Source organism: Aedes aegypti, chromosome 3, assembly GCF_002204515.2.
Source record: "Aedes aegypti strain LVP_AGWG chromosome 3, AaegL5.0 Primary Assembly, whole genome shotgun sequence".
NCBI classification, from domain to species: Eukaryota; Metazoa; Arthropoda; class Insecta; order Diptera; family Culicidae; genus Aedes; species Aedes aegypti.
In genome coordinates, this window is record NC_035109.1 from 36,151,789 (window position 1) to 36,170,437 (window position 18,649).

At 36.6% G+C, this 18,649-nt stretch overlaps 1 protein-coding gene across 4 annotated transcripts in view; it reads right to left on the reverse strand.

The window, feature by feature from the left end:
• Positions 1–18,649, reverse strand: part of LOC5575395 (erythrocyte band 7 integral membrane protein) — a 217,672-nt gene that overhangs the window by 65,044 nt on the left and 133,979 nt on the right. Inside the window, exon 1 of one of the 4 annotated variants that reach the window (XM_001661864.2) lies at positions 17,100–17,342. The exons of the other annotated variants lie outside the window; for them this stretch is intronic. Coding sequence (XP_001661914.1) covers positions 17,100–17,184 — 85 coding nt within the window. The 5' untranslated portion in view covers positions 17,185–17,342. Of the gene's footprint in view, positions 1–17,099; positions 17,343–18,649 lie in introns of those variants that run through there. 4 annotated transcript variants of the gene reach the window in all.

Here is an 18,649-nt window from a genome sequence, read left to right on the forward strand (position 1 = left end):
ATTTATGAAATCCATTACACACATTATTACTCATTATTGGAAAATTACGTTATTTTTATGGAAAGTTTTACTTAAATATTGGAATTTTCTACAACATTTTCATGTATTGATTGTCATTTTTAATTGCTCAGTTCGGTTTGTTTATTGCAACTTTGCATTTACTGCTATTGCTATCTTTGATTTTTTGAATGGAAATTTTTGATTTATTGTGGGCGAATTATTATTTATTTATTGCAAATTTTGGCTTTTTTTGTGGAAAATTTATAATTATTTCTTGCTTTTTGTGAAGAAAATAGGGACATTTTGAGGTTTTTAAATGGAAAATTCGACATTTTTTAGTGAGATTATTGTCGATTCTACTGCACTTTTGAATCTATTTATTGCTCAAAAATTTTTTATTTATGGAAAATTTTGTTTTTTCTATGCACTTCTTTATTTTTTTATGGAAATTTTTAACTTTTCTGTTGATTTTACCCTTGTTTCTTTACTGGCAAATTTTGCATTTTTTATAGAAATTTTATATTTTTTTATGGGACGTTAATATTTTAGCCGCAGTAAAATGAATATTGTTTAAATCTGTATCGATATCCTAGGACCTCTAAGGACATCATTTAAGTCATCGTAATGTTTTATTTGTTTGAACGGATGTCCTTGGTCCTCCAAGGACTCCATAGAATATAGGCCTAGGGATCTACGACCGTAAAAGGTGATAAGAGATTAGTTTTCAAAGCTCCAAAGGCCCCCAATCATTCATGTGAGAGAACGGTGTATTGTATTAATTTGTGCGGATGTCCTAGGTCCTCCGAAATCTATATCGAGTATAGGCCTTAGGATATACAAGCGTATCCAATTATCAATGGATGCTTTTTTGATATGGCACAGGCCCTTATCTATTCATAGCAGTACAATAAGTATTGTTTTATTTTGTGGCGATGTCCTGGGTCCTCCAAGGACTCCATTGAATACAGGCCTTGGGATCTACGACCGTAATAAGTGAGAAGAGGTTAGTTTTCAAATACTCCAAGGGCCCCCAACCATTCATGTGAGTAAACAATGTATTCATTTGTGTGTTTACTTCGTAAAAAAGTGACGTCAAATAAATTTGCGTAAAAACAGACTTCGTTAATCGAGGTTTGAGTGAATTGGGTTTAAAATAGGCGTCAGACATCGATTTTCGTCAATAGCTTGCCGTGCCCGATCCGAAAATACCCAAATTGCATGGGTTTCCGACGGTTTTCCCAAACCGGAGGTCAATGATTTCCCACATAATTGTCCCACCTCAATTTACGCACTGCGTAAGAAAAGTGACGTAAATTGAGTTTACTTCATAAAAAAAGTGACTTAAATTGAGGTTGCGTAAAAAAGACTTCGTAAATTGAGGTTTTAGTGTATTTGTAATTACAAAAAATTTAACAATTATATACTACGTAAGAACAGTTTGACCAACTTTTTGAGCGTTTTTTTTAATATTTTTTCGGTGCTTTTGTATTATTTTGATACAAATTATATTAAGTTTTCTCGAGATTCCTCCTAGGGATTTATTTTTTAAATTGGTCCAGAGATGCAGAATGACCTTAGGAATCGAGCCCTGTACTCAGATTGTCCATCAAACCTGATTTTTTTTACATAATAACGGTCTTTCGGTGCACCGTGTAATAAAGAATCATGAGGATTCTAGGTGCTAATATCAATGAACATTTGTCCCAAAGCCATATCCTGGAAAACGCTTAAACCGTATTTTTTCCCATATTTTTCAGTGATGTGGTATTAGGGTGGCCCACATGATTAAAGAGATCAGAATTTAAACTTTTATGCTAACGCATTTAGGTCTGTATAATGTTCTACAATAGTTGAGAACAAAACATTTGGAGCAAATTTGAAAAGCCCAAATTTCTATCTCTTATAGTTGGTGGGTTATAATTTTTTTAACGAATAAGTTAGGGTGTTTTTCGCGGTAACTTCTTATACGATAATTTTATAAACAACTTTGTTCTGATCACTTATACAACTCTTGATTGCGCAACTTTTTGCTGGAGGAACTACAGTTCTGTCTCTTATGGTTGCAGAGTTATAATAAGTCGAAATTATCATTTTCAAATGTTGATATCTCTGAAAGACACAAACGGACCCTCAATCTTCTGATGCCATTAGAAAGATTTTTTTCTCTGTTCATGACGAGACAATTGTAAGGACACTGTTTGTTTGAAGAGAATAATTGAATTTTAAAAATAATATGTTTTTAATCGCAAAACGTCCATAATTTAAGAAATTATCGCGATAGCTCTTTGATGGCTTGAACAAAAATGTGCACAATTGAAAGTTATAAAAGTGTCTTTTACGAAGTATTCATTAAAATCAATATTCTAGGATATTTTCACAATAAACCCAAATTTATATGCTAAAATGAGAAAAAAGATCAAAAATTGATTGAGAAAGAATTATCATGATTATATGCATCTTCAGCATTGAAATAGTTTTCCGAAGCTTTATCATAAGTGTCCACAGCACGTGTTATCGGCCATCGCCGATTTCAAGCATATTTTGGTCAAATATTCATTCAGGTCCACTTCTTATATGAAAATAGGGAAATATTCGTGCTATTCGGACCACTTTTCGTCCCATGGGACCAATTCCAAAAATATTTAATTTTCCTTATATTCTTCAATTTATATTTTCAAAAATATTAGACATCGAAAAAATGACTTTCGGCACTTTGGGAGGAAATCTTTTAAGAAAAATTTGAAAAATAATATTTCTTTAGAATTCAGTGCAGCCAGTTTTTCTTCAAATATGAACTTTAAATCGATTTTATGTCAAATCAGTATTTTTATGTCAAAAATTTTAATTCCATCGTTATAAGTCGTTTAGTCAGTGAATTCACCATAACTTCGTTATTTTCCAATCAATTTTGGAACTTTTAGCACCATTATCTTCAAAATTAAATTTATGAGAACTTTGTAGTACACCCCAACCTCTTTTTACCACCGTTATCGGGGGGTAGTAAATAAATCGGTCGTAACAAAAAATCAGGGTTATAATTATGCTTTTGAAAAATGCAACGTCTAGATGCGGAAATACTGATTCGAGATATTCGGAAAAGTTGAAGCATGGGCTGAGAACTTTCCAAAATGGCCGTTCAAGTTTTCATATTTTGGTAATATATGGCAACACTGCTCGATTGTTATCAAAAGAGCGAATTTAATGGGGGTGTGATATGCAAATACCAAAACAATTTAAGGATAACGATACCGAATGTTCACCAAAGTTGAAGGAAGTGTTGCGTGGCATACAGTCGGCTGAATCACAAATGTTCATGTGGCTGGCAACACTGTTTAAGAAGAATAAAGAAAAGATCAAAACCATAAAACTTGAGCGAAACAGAAAAATATAATGCTTAGCAATATAGCAATACTCTTCAATTGTAATCCAGTTTTTCATGAAGGGGTAAAATTTTTATTCGTAGCTGGCAACACTGCTTAAGTGAAATTGCGCCACCAGGCAGTACAAGTGTGCATGCAACTTTTGTTTTGCGGATATCTTCGGCAAAGTTGTTCAATAGCTCAAGGACCATCATTATTCTAGCCAAGAGATTTTGCCTTTTATAATGATAGTCCTTGAGGTAATGAGCAACTTTGCCGAAGACGCCATCTCTCTATGTGGTCAGGATCCTGAGATAACCGCTAAACAAAATTTCGATGCTCACTAGCGCCGCCTGGTGGCAAAATTTTGAATCTCATAGCTTTTATAATGGTAGTCTTTGAGCTAATGAAAATCTTTGCCGAAGACGCCACCTTTCTAAGTAGTCATAATCCTTTCCTTTGCTTAAAACTTGAAAACCTCAATTGTTTTGAATTATTTACTAGTAAATCTAAACATAAAGCGGTGACTTTAATTTTTTTACCTAAACGTCATAAAAAAGTCTAATGCATATATCCGAACAAGAATATAAATTTTGGAAAACACTCAAAAATTGCATTGAATTTTTCTTTAAAAGCGAACAGTTAAAAAAAAAGTTGTTCGTAGCTTTTCAATTTAAAAATATTTCGAATGTAATCAAAAATATCTTTTTCCAAGCATGTTCACTTGGCTTTCACAATCAAATTGTTATAGAAAAAAAACTGTGGCATGTAGGGTTGTATTTTGATACATATGAGAAGAGGATTCAAAATAGGGCTCGTGGTTTCTTGAGGAAAACAAATTTTGAGTGGAATCATTTTTTCTATATAAATCCAAACATGTTGATTGGGGTTCTGTAACTTATTTCTATAAAAACAAAACGTAGTTTATCACCTCAAAAATTGTTCCATTACTAATTTGTTCCACAAATCCGTACCAGATAAAACTAGGAAATTGTTTTTGTTAAATAGCTTTTGGTATATTATCTATTTCAACAATTTTTGATTGAATATTGATCCTGAATCGATTGCTGCAAAATTTTTGAAAATCGCATTCAATATAACGGAGACCTAGTAAGTTGGTAAAAAAAGAGTTGATCTTTTTCAACTGCAATAATTGTTTGCAACATTTACTGGTTCTAATGGATAGTTTAGTATAAAGTGAAAAACTCTATGGAGCTGTCGGATGTTGACGACAAACTTTAAAGATGTGGGCGCTAACGGTTTCAGAGTGCGTTTCTAATTAAATTAAAATCACTAGTATTTTTTTAATATATTTCAATTATTGACTTAAAAGGTAAAACGGTGGTAGGTCATTTGGCATAAAGTCGTTTGGCATAAAGCCGTTTGCCATAAAGTTGTTTAGCATAATGTTCATTTGGCATAAAGTGGTTTGGCATAATGGTCGTTTGGCATAATGAGTCTGAAACCAAAAATTTCTTAAGATGACATTCGTTTTTACCGTTTCTCTTGAATCTTTCTGATGATAACAGGCTTGTTGTGGAATCAATTAGCACAAAATGTCACTTAATTCAACAATCATATGCTCTTGAATAAACTAAAGCATATAAGGAAAGTTATTGCCAATAGTATTTTATTATCTATCCAGAAATTACCCTTCTTTCAAATATTAATTCTTCTTTTGAGCTACACTGTTGGAATAAATTTTTGAACTGAAGATTTTGATACATTCAGCACAAATTTACCCTTCTTTCAAACATTTTATGTTTTTTTTTTTCTAAACATGATGCAAACGTAATTATAGGTATAAAACCGTTGATTTAAAATTTAAATGAATTACACCTTCTTTTATACATAAGCTGCTCTTTGGAGCTATATTTTCGAATATCGTTTTTGTTTGAAACTGACAAAAGGGTTGCAATCGATAATATTGAGCTGCTCAAGTTATCAGCGAAAAGAGAAATCGAGTGCTGCAGTTACTTCGATAGGTTGTGATCAGCGAATCAATTTGTCATCAAAATAGACGAAAAGAAAACAACAAAGCAAGCTCGCTCACAACCGTTTGTTCCTACTGTTGCGGATAAGGATACAATCAAAAGAAAAATTGTCATGACAATCACAGAGCGCAACATTGTTGCAACCTTTTCAACTCGCGATTAATCAGTTATTTTATACACAAAACCAAACTTTTCGTTGAATGCTTTTGGATAATGCGTCAATGTTTACCAACATGGAGAAAGTTCTCAAAAATTGCAATGCAAAGCCCAGAAAATCGATTGGCACGTGGTGATCGATCATTGTCATATTCTGTTCAAGTGATGATAAACTGATGTTGCGGAACGAAATTGTTGCAACAAGAATAGGAGATGACAATGTCTTTGTTGTTGCGTGTTGGGTGACAATTGATTCACTGGTTGTGCTACTTTTCTTCAATGTCGGTTCCACGAATGTCGTTACCCCGAACGCCAGTTCCCCGAATATCCCGCTTCCCCGAATAATCCACTTCCCCGAAAAGTTTTTGGCATTCATAATTATCGTAACTTTACACATTTCAGGGTGGTGAACGAACTGGCCATCTGATATGCACCCTTCTTTATTTAATTGGCGGTTCTTTCGAATGTTACCATCCTCAGCATTTTTGCCAACATGTGTATAGCCGAGAATGACAGAATACCTCCTTCTTTTGATTGCTTATCGTTCTTTTTCGTTCACCATCCAGCCACTGAAGACTATTACAGCACCTATTTAAACTGCAGCACTTTTCGGGGAATTCGGAGAAAAGGCATTCGGGGAAAACGGTCATTCGTGGAACTGGCATTTGGAGAACCGACATTAATAGATACGACATTCGGGGAAAAGTAGCACAATTACTTCGATGATTTTGAATTCGTTTTATTATGCTGCAATAATTTTTTGGCGTCCAATCTTATATTGGTTTGATCGTAAATTTTGCCTTCTTTCAAAAATAGGCTGTTCTTTATATTAATACTGTTTTAAATTTTATTATTTAGTTAAGCAATTATTTAGTTAAGTTAACCCTTTTTTTATTTAGTTGTTTTATAAATTCTTGCAAGACGTGCTGTTAGAATGATAATTACTATAGATCCTGCCAATATTCAACCTATTTATTCATAATTCATATGAATAAATAATTTGCAGTGCTTTTGATGAACACTTTAAAAATTAAAATTAAAATTGAATAGTTCGAAAGTTTTGCTACAAATATTTTCTTTCAAAACTGTGTTGTTGATTTGAGTTAAGCTGTGAGAAGATCTTTGGATAAGAGCTTTTAATATTTAGCAAATACATTTTCCCTTCTTTTTCCAAGTAATTTTCATCAAGTGTTACGTCCAAACTGGGACAGAGCTTGATCTGCCGTGAAATATTCTACGAGCTTTTCCTTTATTAATAACTGCGAACTTTTTTTGTCAACTTACTATTTTCTAATATGCATATCACAACAAGCTCAAAGGTACTCTATGTTCTGGGATGTGGAGGAAATTATTATTCCGAAAAGATCTTCCACCAGACCCGTCACGAGTTTTGTTTATTTATGTTCTCTAATGTCACTACAATATCTCTGAACAACCGCCACGCGTATTGAGAACCCAAGATTTTTTTTTGCTATGGACTCGTTGGTGTTGATCTCGGTCAAAGCTTCGAAAATGCCGATATTCATTCTAAGTCCTAATATATTCATTAGGATAAATATTCATTCTCAGGCCATTATGCCAAACGACCATTATGCCAAACAACCATTATGCCAAACGACTTTATGCCAAACGGGGTACAATCGGTAAAACACCTATTTACTTATTTAAAATTACCAAATATTGCAACACTGTCACCTCATGGTTGGTTAAAGTAGACCTGTTGTCTTTTAATAATGATTGAATTGTAAAGTCAAGCTACCATTCACCGTGCATTTAAGAAAAATCTGCACTTCAAAACATCATTTAATTTTTCCAAATGATATAAAGCAAACTAGAATACCACTACGAAGCGTGCAATTGTACCATATTTCAGTAAAAAATCTAAAATAAATGATGCATAACAAAAAATTACTCAAAAACTATGTTTACAAACGTCATGTTAAGATCGCCTCGTATCATTCTATGTCACCATTTACCGTGCACGCTAGTGCTCCATTTACTGTGCGTATAGTTTTCATCATGATTTAATTTTGTTTATTGGAGAAACGTTGTTGGTGGAGCTACTAAGGGTATTCACATTTTACAAACCATGTTTTTCAAAATGCTTTGTGACAAGAACTACTTCATTTCATCAGTTTTATCTTATTTAGCTAACAAAAAAATAATTTGTGAAAATTGTATGAATATTCTGTAGGAATTTGTATATGTGCACGGTGAATGGAGGCTGCACGGTAACTGGTGACTTAACGGTAGAACAATTCTCGCATAACTTCTGATCTCGCCCTAAAAGCCATTGGTAACTATGTGTGTAGCTCGTTCTTTCTGAGCATTTGATTGTATTTCCATGTTATTGACCAACGCTATAGGGAAAAAAAGATCATTATCTACCTGCCCGTGATGTTGGTTTGGGTGCTAATTCTTTCATTTGCTCAAAAACAACGAGCTACACACGTGGTTACCAATGGCTTTTAGGGCGTTATCTCAGAGTATGCGAGAATTGTATAAAAGCGGTCGATCTTGCAACACTTTTGGGATTTTTTTATTCAAATGCCTATTATTTTCTAAGTTCCTTATCAGCCCAGAATACCTTTGTTTTTCATTGAGCAAAGAAATTCTCGTCGGAATTCAACACAGTACCAAAAAATAATGTGATTTACGTCTTTTGGGATGCACATAAAAGAAGCGAACCGAATGACGAAAATTTGTGTCTAATTTCAAATACCTTAGTGTCTGATTCGGGAAATATCGATCACAGTTCCATCATTTTCGTGTCCTTTAACATGTAAAATTACATTTTTTGTTCAATACATCTTCAAGGACACGTTTTTGTGTCATTCCATCACTTACATCATGTGTCATTCAGTCATAACCAGAATTACGTCCAGAGTAATTTTCATTATTTTTAAGAATGAAGATTGCTTGTGATTTTACATGGAAAAATTGGACTTTTTAATATCAAAACTCCTCGGGGAGTTGAGTTTATTCTACTGTGAAATGTCTCTACTAATTCAAAGACAAATCTATTTGAAGTTTTCATTTCAAAATCAGTATATTCAGCAACACTGTATCCTCAAAAATATGATTTGTCTTGGCTTCCTTTCCCACTTTTTCTAGACTTCATATTTTACAAACCTGAAGAAATCTAAAATTAATTTTTTTAAGTGTTACAAATGACAACGACCACAAGAGTGTTTTTGATAGTTTGAACATAATTATTTCGGAAATTTCTCACAGTTGTGATCACATGTTTTGTAGGATGGTTCATGACAGCCTTTGGAACAAATGGAACCACTGTGCGCAGTATATAGTTGCAGAAAAAATGTTTACCCACGAGTAATCATTGCACTCATCTTCGGGTTCTCACAAGAGGGGGGGTATTAAAATTAGGAGAAAAAAGCGATTCTAATTTTAGCACTCAAAGAGTAGATTTTTTATGGAAGGCCGACATTAATAGCCAAACCATTCATCCACACACATTTCATCGGATTGAGTGGGAAAATTTACTGTTCCACTGCGATATGAGTTGTTCTGACATGGGATGCCGCTGCTGCTTTCTGCTTTTGCTTCTGCTGTTGCAGCTCATTTGGTTGATTTATAAATATGATGTGTAATTAATGGTTTCGAGGTGGAGAAGAAGTGAGAGTGCAAATTTGTAACGCTTAACCGCCACGGAGCGTCTCAGGGCGAGGCGATTTGTTTCGCGGCGGGCATGCAAATCGAGAACGGGGAATTACTATCTTTTTCCGGGTTGGGATTGTCTGGTTGTTGGGACGGAATGGACAGCTGTCATTTGTCGCTGTTTGCATAGTTGTGCGATGGCAGTTGGTCATGGAGAGAAGGAATGTGGAAATGGTTAGTCATAAATAGGTAATAGAAATAGTGAGAAGAAACTATCCTTAAACCCTTTGGTTGAACCGAAAGCAAACAACCTAATCCCCCACTCGAAGCTCTCAACAATTCCAATCTGTGTCCACCCATTCTCATCCAACGTTTCTCCATCCATCCATCTAGTAGGTATGTTTATTGCCATTCAGTTGCCCCAAATCCCTCTCTTCGGAGACCATACAATCTGGGCGCTTTAGTACACTTCGCGGATTAAGATTGAAAGATTAGTGGACCACGATGACAGATCGCGGCGACGGACAAGAGGGAAAAAATCCAATTCCTTCCTTCATTCCGTACCATCAGAGAGTAATCGGAGCCAAAAACACTTCCATTAAGATTAACCGATCTTCGGCTCTTTGGCGACCATTTGGGGATAGATTTTTGTGTTGGGATGTGGGTGGAGGGAAAAAACAGACTCGGATTCCGGAGCTAATTAGGAATTCTAGCACATGATTTCCGCTCCGGTTGGTTGACTTTATGATATTTTCATCGTCCTGGGTTTGGTATGGTTCTGTCTTCCATTTTGCTTGGTTGGAGTAATCGTGTACTGTAAAACGGGCAACTTTGATAGTCCAACTAAGCGTATCTAAGTAATAATAAATAATTTCTGCTAATCAGTTAAGCAGACCGAATGCAAAATCAAAAAGTATTAATATAATACTTCATGTTGTGGATTTCCATGGAACTCATTATCAAAGTTACCCCAAAACCACTAGTCGATTTTTGATTGTATGAAAAATTAAAAGTGCATTCAAAATGAATTGTTATGCATTATTTTAACTACAATCAATAACAAAGGTATCAGTATTTGCATTTAATTTGTGAAATAGAAATCTTTTAAACGAAATACAGAAATATTTTGATTTTCTTCTAAAAACATACACTCAGGGTTACCCCATTTCACGGTACGATGGAACGTGGAACATCCGGGGTGAGAATGTGCGGGAAAACAATGTGATTGCATTTGGTGAAAGCATACATATATTATAATATAGAGAAACATTCTTGTCTTTCGTGCAATTATTCCGAGAGGCGTTCGAATGCGCGCCAGCAGAGACAAACATGGGCCAGATGGAGAAATGGGGGGTGGTGGAAATGGGTGCCATGTGTCAATAGGAAATGAGACGTTGATTGTTTTGTAGGAAATTGGAGAAGTTGTCTGTTGTCTGCCTGGGTTTAATTTGTTAGCAGGGCTGAGATAATTTGCAAAGAATCACTTTTTCTCAGCTCTACCTTCGTTGCTTCGATAATTATCTTCTTGTATTCCTTGTCAAAATTTTCCAGCCTATTATTTAATAATTTATCATTTATTACTTTCAGAAATTTATTCTGATAATTCTCTTGTGATTCTGCTGTAAAGAACGCCTCAAATCTTCATCTTCAAAAATCACTTTCCTAAAATTTCCTCAAAAAATACTTGCTGAAATGCAATTTGTACCAACTTAAAAAAAAGTCGGTCTCAATGTCTCTGAGAGCTACTCCAAAAACTAATTTAAATATTTCAACAGAAATACCTCAATTGTTTTAACTTCAATTCTAATAGAATTGCTTAGATCATCGAAGCGTTCATACAAGAGTCAGGGTATATTGACACATAAAGAAATGTTCTGAATCTAATACTAGTTTTTCTACTTGCTGAAGACTTCCTGATGAATCCAACAAGAAATGTTAACTCAAGCTTCTTGGAATTTGATATTTGAAGAAATTATCAAATATTGAAGTGATTTTTGGCTGTCAGTCTTCAGTTGTCAATTAAACACTTTTTCACTGTCCGACTTTTTTGAAACTGTATTTTGCCTGTCCCATTGAAGAAGACAAAATACAGTTGCTTAAAAGTTAGACAGTGGAATTAATTTATTAAGGCCAAAAATTAAATTTCTCATTTTGAACAAACTTCACTAAAGTATGAAACAAAAAAATGGTAGAGCTCATCATGTAGTCTTCCAATAATGTTGCTAGTGAATCAGTTTTGCGATACAACAGTCATGCAAAATGTTGTGAAGATATAATTGAAAGTGCTTAATGGGACTGTCTGGAATTAGAGGCAAGTGATTCTGAATCCAAACATCGTAGCAATGCCCTGTGTTTTACATGTTTGTGTTTATATGTGACAAGTAAAACCTGCGACTTGTGCAAATGTTTCGGAAGTAAACTCAGATATGTGCCAATATAAGCATCATAAGTTATCAGCACATCATTTTATGCCGCAACAAGTCAGCCAAGTTCGGGTTATTAAACTCCAATATTTGCTCACGTGGAATTCTTTAGGACTTTGTACTGTATGTGCCATGTTTAAAATTGATTTTAATGTGATATGTAAACTAGTCCTCCAAAGCCTAGTGTCCAAAGCTCTGATAAAAGTGGATTTTTGTGATGGCTATGACCGTGGTCATCATGTAAAGAACAAACGGACAATGCTGTATCGTGTCAGCACCGAGGAGGCAGCTCCTCTAGCACGATGCATGTAACGCAACCCTGGTTAGGTGCGATGTGGGGTATTTAGAGGTGCGGGCGAACATCAAATCAGTATTTGTGATAACATCAGTTTTGAAGTGGTAGTTGTGCAATGCCATCTTCGGCGAGCCGAAAGTTCACGAAGCAGCCGAAGATGACGTCACGTTGAGGAAACTGCGAACAAAATTTTTCGCAGCCTTGTCATCACCATCAGCTGATCGTTTGTTTACATCTTTTTCGTGACTAATACAAGCAAACACATACTAAGAGCCGGACCTGTTATATATGACATTGGGTTAGGTGGCCTATCGAAAACTCTTCACCAACCAAGAAAGGCAAAAGTAGAGCAAACGGATTGATTTTACGGCAACGAATAAAGGACAATGATTGGAAAGTTGGATCTTGGAACGTGAGAATTTTGAATGAACCCGCGCGTGTTGGACTCCTGGCTCGTGAGCTGCGGAATATCGGCGTGAACGTGGCAGCTATCCAGGAAATACGCTGGCCGAGAACCGGAGAACGCGAATTCCGAGCGGTGGACCCCATCGTCAACACTTCATTCAAGTACCACATCTACTACAGCGGTGGCGACAGAGCAGAACGTGGAGTTGGCTTCATAGTGATTGGGAAGCAGATGAAGCGAATTATTCGGTAAGCGACCGAATCTGTGTGTTGAGAATGAAGGGCAAATTCTTCAACTGCAGCCTGATCAGCATATATGCGCCAACGAACGATAAGCCCGATGACATGAAGGATGACTTCTATGAAAGCCTGGATAAGGCCTACGGAGAGTGCCCAAAACAAGACGTCAAGATAGTCATCGGCGACGCAAATGCGCAGATTGGGAAAGAAGATTTCTTCCGACCCGTCATTGGAACGGAAAGCCTTCATTCCGTTACCAATGATAATGGCCTGCGGCTAGTAATCTTCGCTGCTGCTAGAGGGATTGCAATCAGTAGTACCTACTTCGCACGAAAGAAATTCCGCAAACACACCTTGTGACACCCAAGTGGCGATGCCTGCTCCCAAATAGACCACGTGCTGGTTGATAGGCGACATTTCTCAGATGTCATTGATATCTGGACCTTCCGAGGCCCTAATATCGACTCAGATCATTATCTCGTTGTAGCTAAAATTCGGGCGCGGTTATCCAGCGTCACCAGTTCCACAACAAACAGAACGCTGCGCTTCAATATACAACGCTTGTCGACTGATGGGGTAGATGCACAGTATCGTCAGCAACTAGACGAGCAGTTGGGAAGAATCATCGTTGCTGGAGACGTCGACAGTCTGTGGGACCCTATCCACGAAACTGTGACAACAACGGGGCGGAAAGTGATTGGCACTGGTCAACGACGAAGGCGAAACGACTGGTTTGATGAAGAGTGCCAGAGAGTGACAGACATGAAGAATGTCGCCAGAAGCCGTATGCTTGTGTCGATATCCAGGGCAGCGAGAGCCGAAGAAAAGCGAATTCACCGCAGAAAGAAAAGGCAGCACGAAGAAAGTGTTGTAGCTGAAGCACAAGAAAGCATGAACCGGAATGATATGCGGAGATTGTATGCAACGGTCAATGGTGCGCGGCACAATACCGTACCAGAGCCCGCCATGTGCAATGATCGAGAAGGGAATTTACTGGCCGATAAAACGGCGGTGGCTGCCAGGAGGAAGGAGCACTTTCAGCAATTGTTGAACGGTGAAAATGGAAATGTAACGAGGAACATGATGGACATAGATGACGATGATCAAGCTGTGGACCCACCGACCATAGGAGAGGTTAAAAAGGCTATCAGCGAGCTGAAGAACTGTAAGGCCGCTGGGAAGGACGAGATCCCGGTCGAGCTTCTCTAGCACGGAAGTGAGCAGCTTTACCAGTCGATCCACCGAGTACTTCTGAAGGTATGGGAGGACGAAGGATTACCCATCGGCTGGTTGGATGGCCTCATTCGCTCTATCTACAAGAAAAGGCACAGACTGGAGTGTGCCAATTACAGTGGAATTACCCTGCTGAATTCGGCGTACAAAATTATGTCGCGCATCCTGTTTAACAGACTGAGACCGCTCAAGGAGTCCTTCGTTAGAGAATTCCAAGCTGGTTTTCGTGAGGGCAGTTCGACAATGGTCCAGATGTTTAGCTTGCGAATGATCTTAGACAAATTTCAGGAGTATAACTTGCAGACTCACCATCTGTTTATTGATTTCAAGGCGGCGTACGACTTAGTGAAAAGAAATGAGCTTTGGCAGATAATGTCTGAAAATGGTTTTCCGTGCTACGCTGGATGGTTCGAAATCAAGTGTTCCGATCGCAGACGAGGTGTCAACCTCGTTCGTGACGTTAGACGGATTGAAGCAGGGAGACGCACTTTCGAATTTACTGTTCAACATTGCACTCGAGGGTGCTATTAGGAGATCTGGCGTGCAGAGAAATGGTACTATTATCACGAGGTCGCATATACCCCTTGGATTTGCGGACGATATAGATCTAATTGGAATCGATCGCAGGTCAGTGGAGGAGGCCTTCGTGTCTCTGAAGAGGGAGACAGCGAGGATAGGCCTGACTATTAATTCTACCAAAACGAAATACATGGTTGCAGGTAGAGATAGAGTCAGGCTTGGTGGTGTAGGTGCTGAGGTAGTGTTTGATGGGGATGTGCTTGAAGTTATTGAAGAATTTGTTTACCTTGGAACACTTGTGACATGTGACAACGATGTTTCCCGCGAAGTGAAAAGACGTGTTGCGGCTGCGAATAGGGCCTTTTATGGACTACGTAACCAACTTAGGTCTCGCAGCTTGCAAACGGAATCAAAATTCGCCCTGTATAAAACATTGATTCTTCCGGTGGCTCTCTACGGGCAAGAAGCGTGGACGTTGAAAGAGTCAGACCGGAAAGCTTTCGGTGTTTTCGAGCGTAAAGTGCTGCGGACAAACGTTCGGAGCAACTGGAGAAGTTTCACCCAAGGCCGACGAAGATGGAGCTCTACAATACGCCCGGCAATGGCGTGACGCTTCGCTGTAGCCATCAAAGTATCAAAGTAGGTAAACTAGTTTTCATACAATTCATGGCATTTGCAATAAATAATAAACCATGAAATACATGTCCGGATTTTGATCCAAAAGTGTCCGGATTTAAAGACTACATTTGCTTCAGGTGTCCGGATTTAGCGACAAGATACACTATGTTTATTAAGAGAAATTCGTGCTAGATTTTATCGTAAAATTGAGCATGATGATCAAGATGTTTTATGAAATAAGGTGTTGAGTGACAGAATTTTTATTAAATGTGTATGAAACATATTCAAAATAGAGTTTAACTTTTGAGACTCCTTAAGTGTCCGAATATTGATGCATTACGGTAAGTTCTATATAAATAATAAAATACTATTGGCAATAACTCGGCCAAAATCTCGTTAATAAAGTCAAACCAACCAACTCGGCCAAGTATTGTAATTTTAACATTGGGCGTACGAGTACTCGTAACTATGATTTTGATCACGGTTTTTTCTAACTGTTACGTCAGTATGTATGTGATATATGCATGAGTTTATGGCTTAAGGTGTACACCTTTGTTTAAATCGCAACGTTTGATATTTTTCGAATACATTATTTTTTTGTTTACTATTTAGACAAATGCAAACATTAATTTTCTTTTGCGTCCGAGACCACTAGCGTCTGAGGCGGGGAGAAATATTTAGGGGGAAAACTTGAAAACGAACAGATAAAACGCAAAATGTATATTTTATTATTTTTTTTTTAATTGAGGATTTTATTTTGAACAGTGGCTGTAAGTTAAAATTGTTTCAGATGTTAGTTTTTTGATCATTGAAATATATCCATCAGAAATAATTTTACCTTGGGTGACCCTTAATAATTCATCAGGGAATTTCTTTAAAAAACCTTCCTGGTAATTTATATAAAATCATGCCATGGATTTAACCAACATATTTTTTTTATTAAACGTATCCAGAGATTCTTTTGAGATTTCGTCGAAAAGAAAATCGAGAAAATATTTTTAAAAACTCATTTAGGCATAATTATTTCAAATACGCCTACATTCTGAGATATATCTGAGGATTTTTTTTTCTTGTATTTGTCTTAGAAGTTAGAATTCCTCAGATAGTGGGAAACCCTTTTGAATACGTCCTTCTTTTTATTCCAGGGAGCCTTTATTGAATTCTTCCATTACTACAAGGAGTTCTTCAAGTAATGAAAGCAGTGATTTTTCAAAAAAACTTCTTAGTGATTCTACCATTTTTTTAAGATTTTTTTTTAAATATTCTGGCAAGACATTTTTATAAGGAATTACCCAGAAAAAACTATCCAAGATTTTCAATAATTTTGACAGAGTTCCCGGAAATTATGTGTTTTTCCAAGGCATATTCTAAATTAGAATACCTCTTTAAGCTTTACTGAGAAATCCTAGTAAAATTATGTCAATAATAAAATTAAACACTTCATCTTGATTGCCTCCTAGATCTACATCAGAAACCAAGACAAAATTTCAATGATTTGCGGATTCGTAGAATTGCAATTTGTAGAGCGATTCCACCATTTATTTTCCTATGAATTGTTCCGTTCCACGTGCCTTCAAAGCGTTCAACAAAGTTTAACTGTCAGCATACTAAAATGCCGTGCATAATACAGAAACTTATCCAAGAATTCCTTTAAAGACACTTTAAAACAGAAACTTAAAGGAAATTAAATGATTCTGTAGCTCCCTTCCGGATATAATATCATTAAGTTACAAATCCAATGTTGAAAGATTGTAAGAAATGTCGAATGAAATAATCAGTAATTTTAGACAAAGATCGTTGCAATCTCTATTGCCTCAATAAATACGCTACTTGGTAAAGTTAAGATAACTGAAAGAGATTTTGTTTCTCTTATAAGCAGATGAATTCAATTCACCCCCAACAACATTGCTGTACTATTTTGTAACATCTCAATCAATACACGTTGATTGTTTATCAATTTGTATATGAAGACACTGCAATAGATGTGCACAACAGCCCCAGATAACCGGTTTATCAAGCAATATGCGCGTTGAATATCTGACGGTTGATTGAAAGGTAGTAAATAACTGATTAGCAATGGATTGTTCCCATATGCTTGGTCAATTCAAAATATCTCCTGCAGATTGTTCACACTTTGAAGGTTAATTTGAGTGCAAATATATGACTTTTACGACTTCGCTGTTTTGATTTCTGCTGTTCCAGAATCTCAATTGATCACTAAAAAGCGTATTTCACTCACTGTTGATCTTCACGGCGGGATCATTCTCGATCATCACCGTTCGGCTGCTCGATTGCGGTTCACCGGAAACGGGTTGTGCCGTCATAATTTCGAAATTTCACCTTTAGACGTTGCACAAGTTACAACACAGCAAAACAATACAAACACCGGATAAACAACTTAAACGTTTCGTCACCCACAATAAGTGCGCGTTTCGATTCTGTTGCGGCGAGAGTCAACAATCAAACTGAACGTTGATAACGGAGCGAGCGGCGCAATTTACCGGTTTGAAGGGAATACTAACGAACGCGCTTGTGGCACACAATTATACACTGACTTATCTGTTTTGGTTGTGTATGATGTCACGACAGTTTTTTATCGTCGCTGCCGCAGACGTTCCAACCAATTTGGCTAACATTGACTCCATGTCCATGAGGTTGGACATGTTGGTTGCTTTTATTGACCGTCTATCACCGAACCTCGCTTGTAGACGAAGTACTCTTCAAGTTTTTTTGGTTTTCGTCAGGACTATTTGCCTAGGACTATAAAGAGCATACCAGGAAAATATGTATGTTTTTTGAAACATTATCGTATTTTTAGTTGTGCCTTGTAACACAAAAATTTGTCTTTGCTGTGCTATTTATCATGTGAGTCAGTTATTCATTCAACATATATAGCTCAATAAATATTTCAACGTTTAACCACTTGTGCACAATGACATAATGCCTTATTTCCATACTTACTGCTTATCACTTGACAGTGATTCACTGAAGTGCTACCCCGCAATTGATGAAATTGTTGAAATCAGAAATATTATGCTAAAATTTGCCTATCTGATATCTTCAGCAAATTAAATTGCTCGAATTCAGTAGAAACCTGAAGATAAGTAATTGGGTCCTAAAGCCCTGTCCCAATTTTAGTGCCAAACGCTTAAGTTTAGGCCAAAAACACATGTTTACTCAATTTTCTAATGTTTTCCGTTAATTTAAGCCCAAAAACATTTTTATTAGATTTTGTCACATCCTTTGGCTTAAACTCAAATTTTGGGTGTATTTTGTTTTCCGTGTCCCTTACGAAATGTCAGATAGGAATAACCCCAGTGGTCGAACTAAAACCCCTGTGGTGTTTTTGACGACTAAGCGAACGTCAAACATGATCAAAAGTGTCAAGGTTCATGTATGGACCAAATTTTTAAATTAAAGTTTTAACATAATATAGCCATTATTTGAGCGGGAAAAATTGCTTAAATAATTACAGTAACATGCTTTTTCATGTTATTAAATAAAAACAAGATTTCATTACAAATTGAAGGACCCAATTTGGCTAAATTTAGCATTTTTTTTTCTGATTTCAGTACACAATAATTTGATGCGTAGGTCTCCAAGTTTCTTTACCTTCTGCCATGTTCATAGATTTTAATAGAATTATTCGTCATATGTTTATTTATTTCAAGTTCGCGTTCGACTCAGTGACGAAAATATATTTTAATAGAGGCTTATCTGACTTCATCGATCCGCTCTTTCGTCAAAATAAAAACCTCTGCAATGCTTCTATCTTACGACATCCCGATC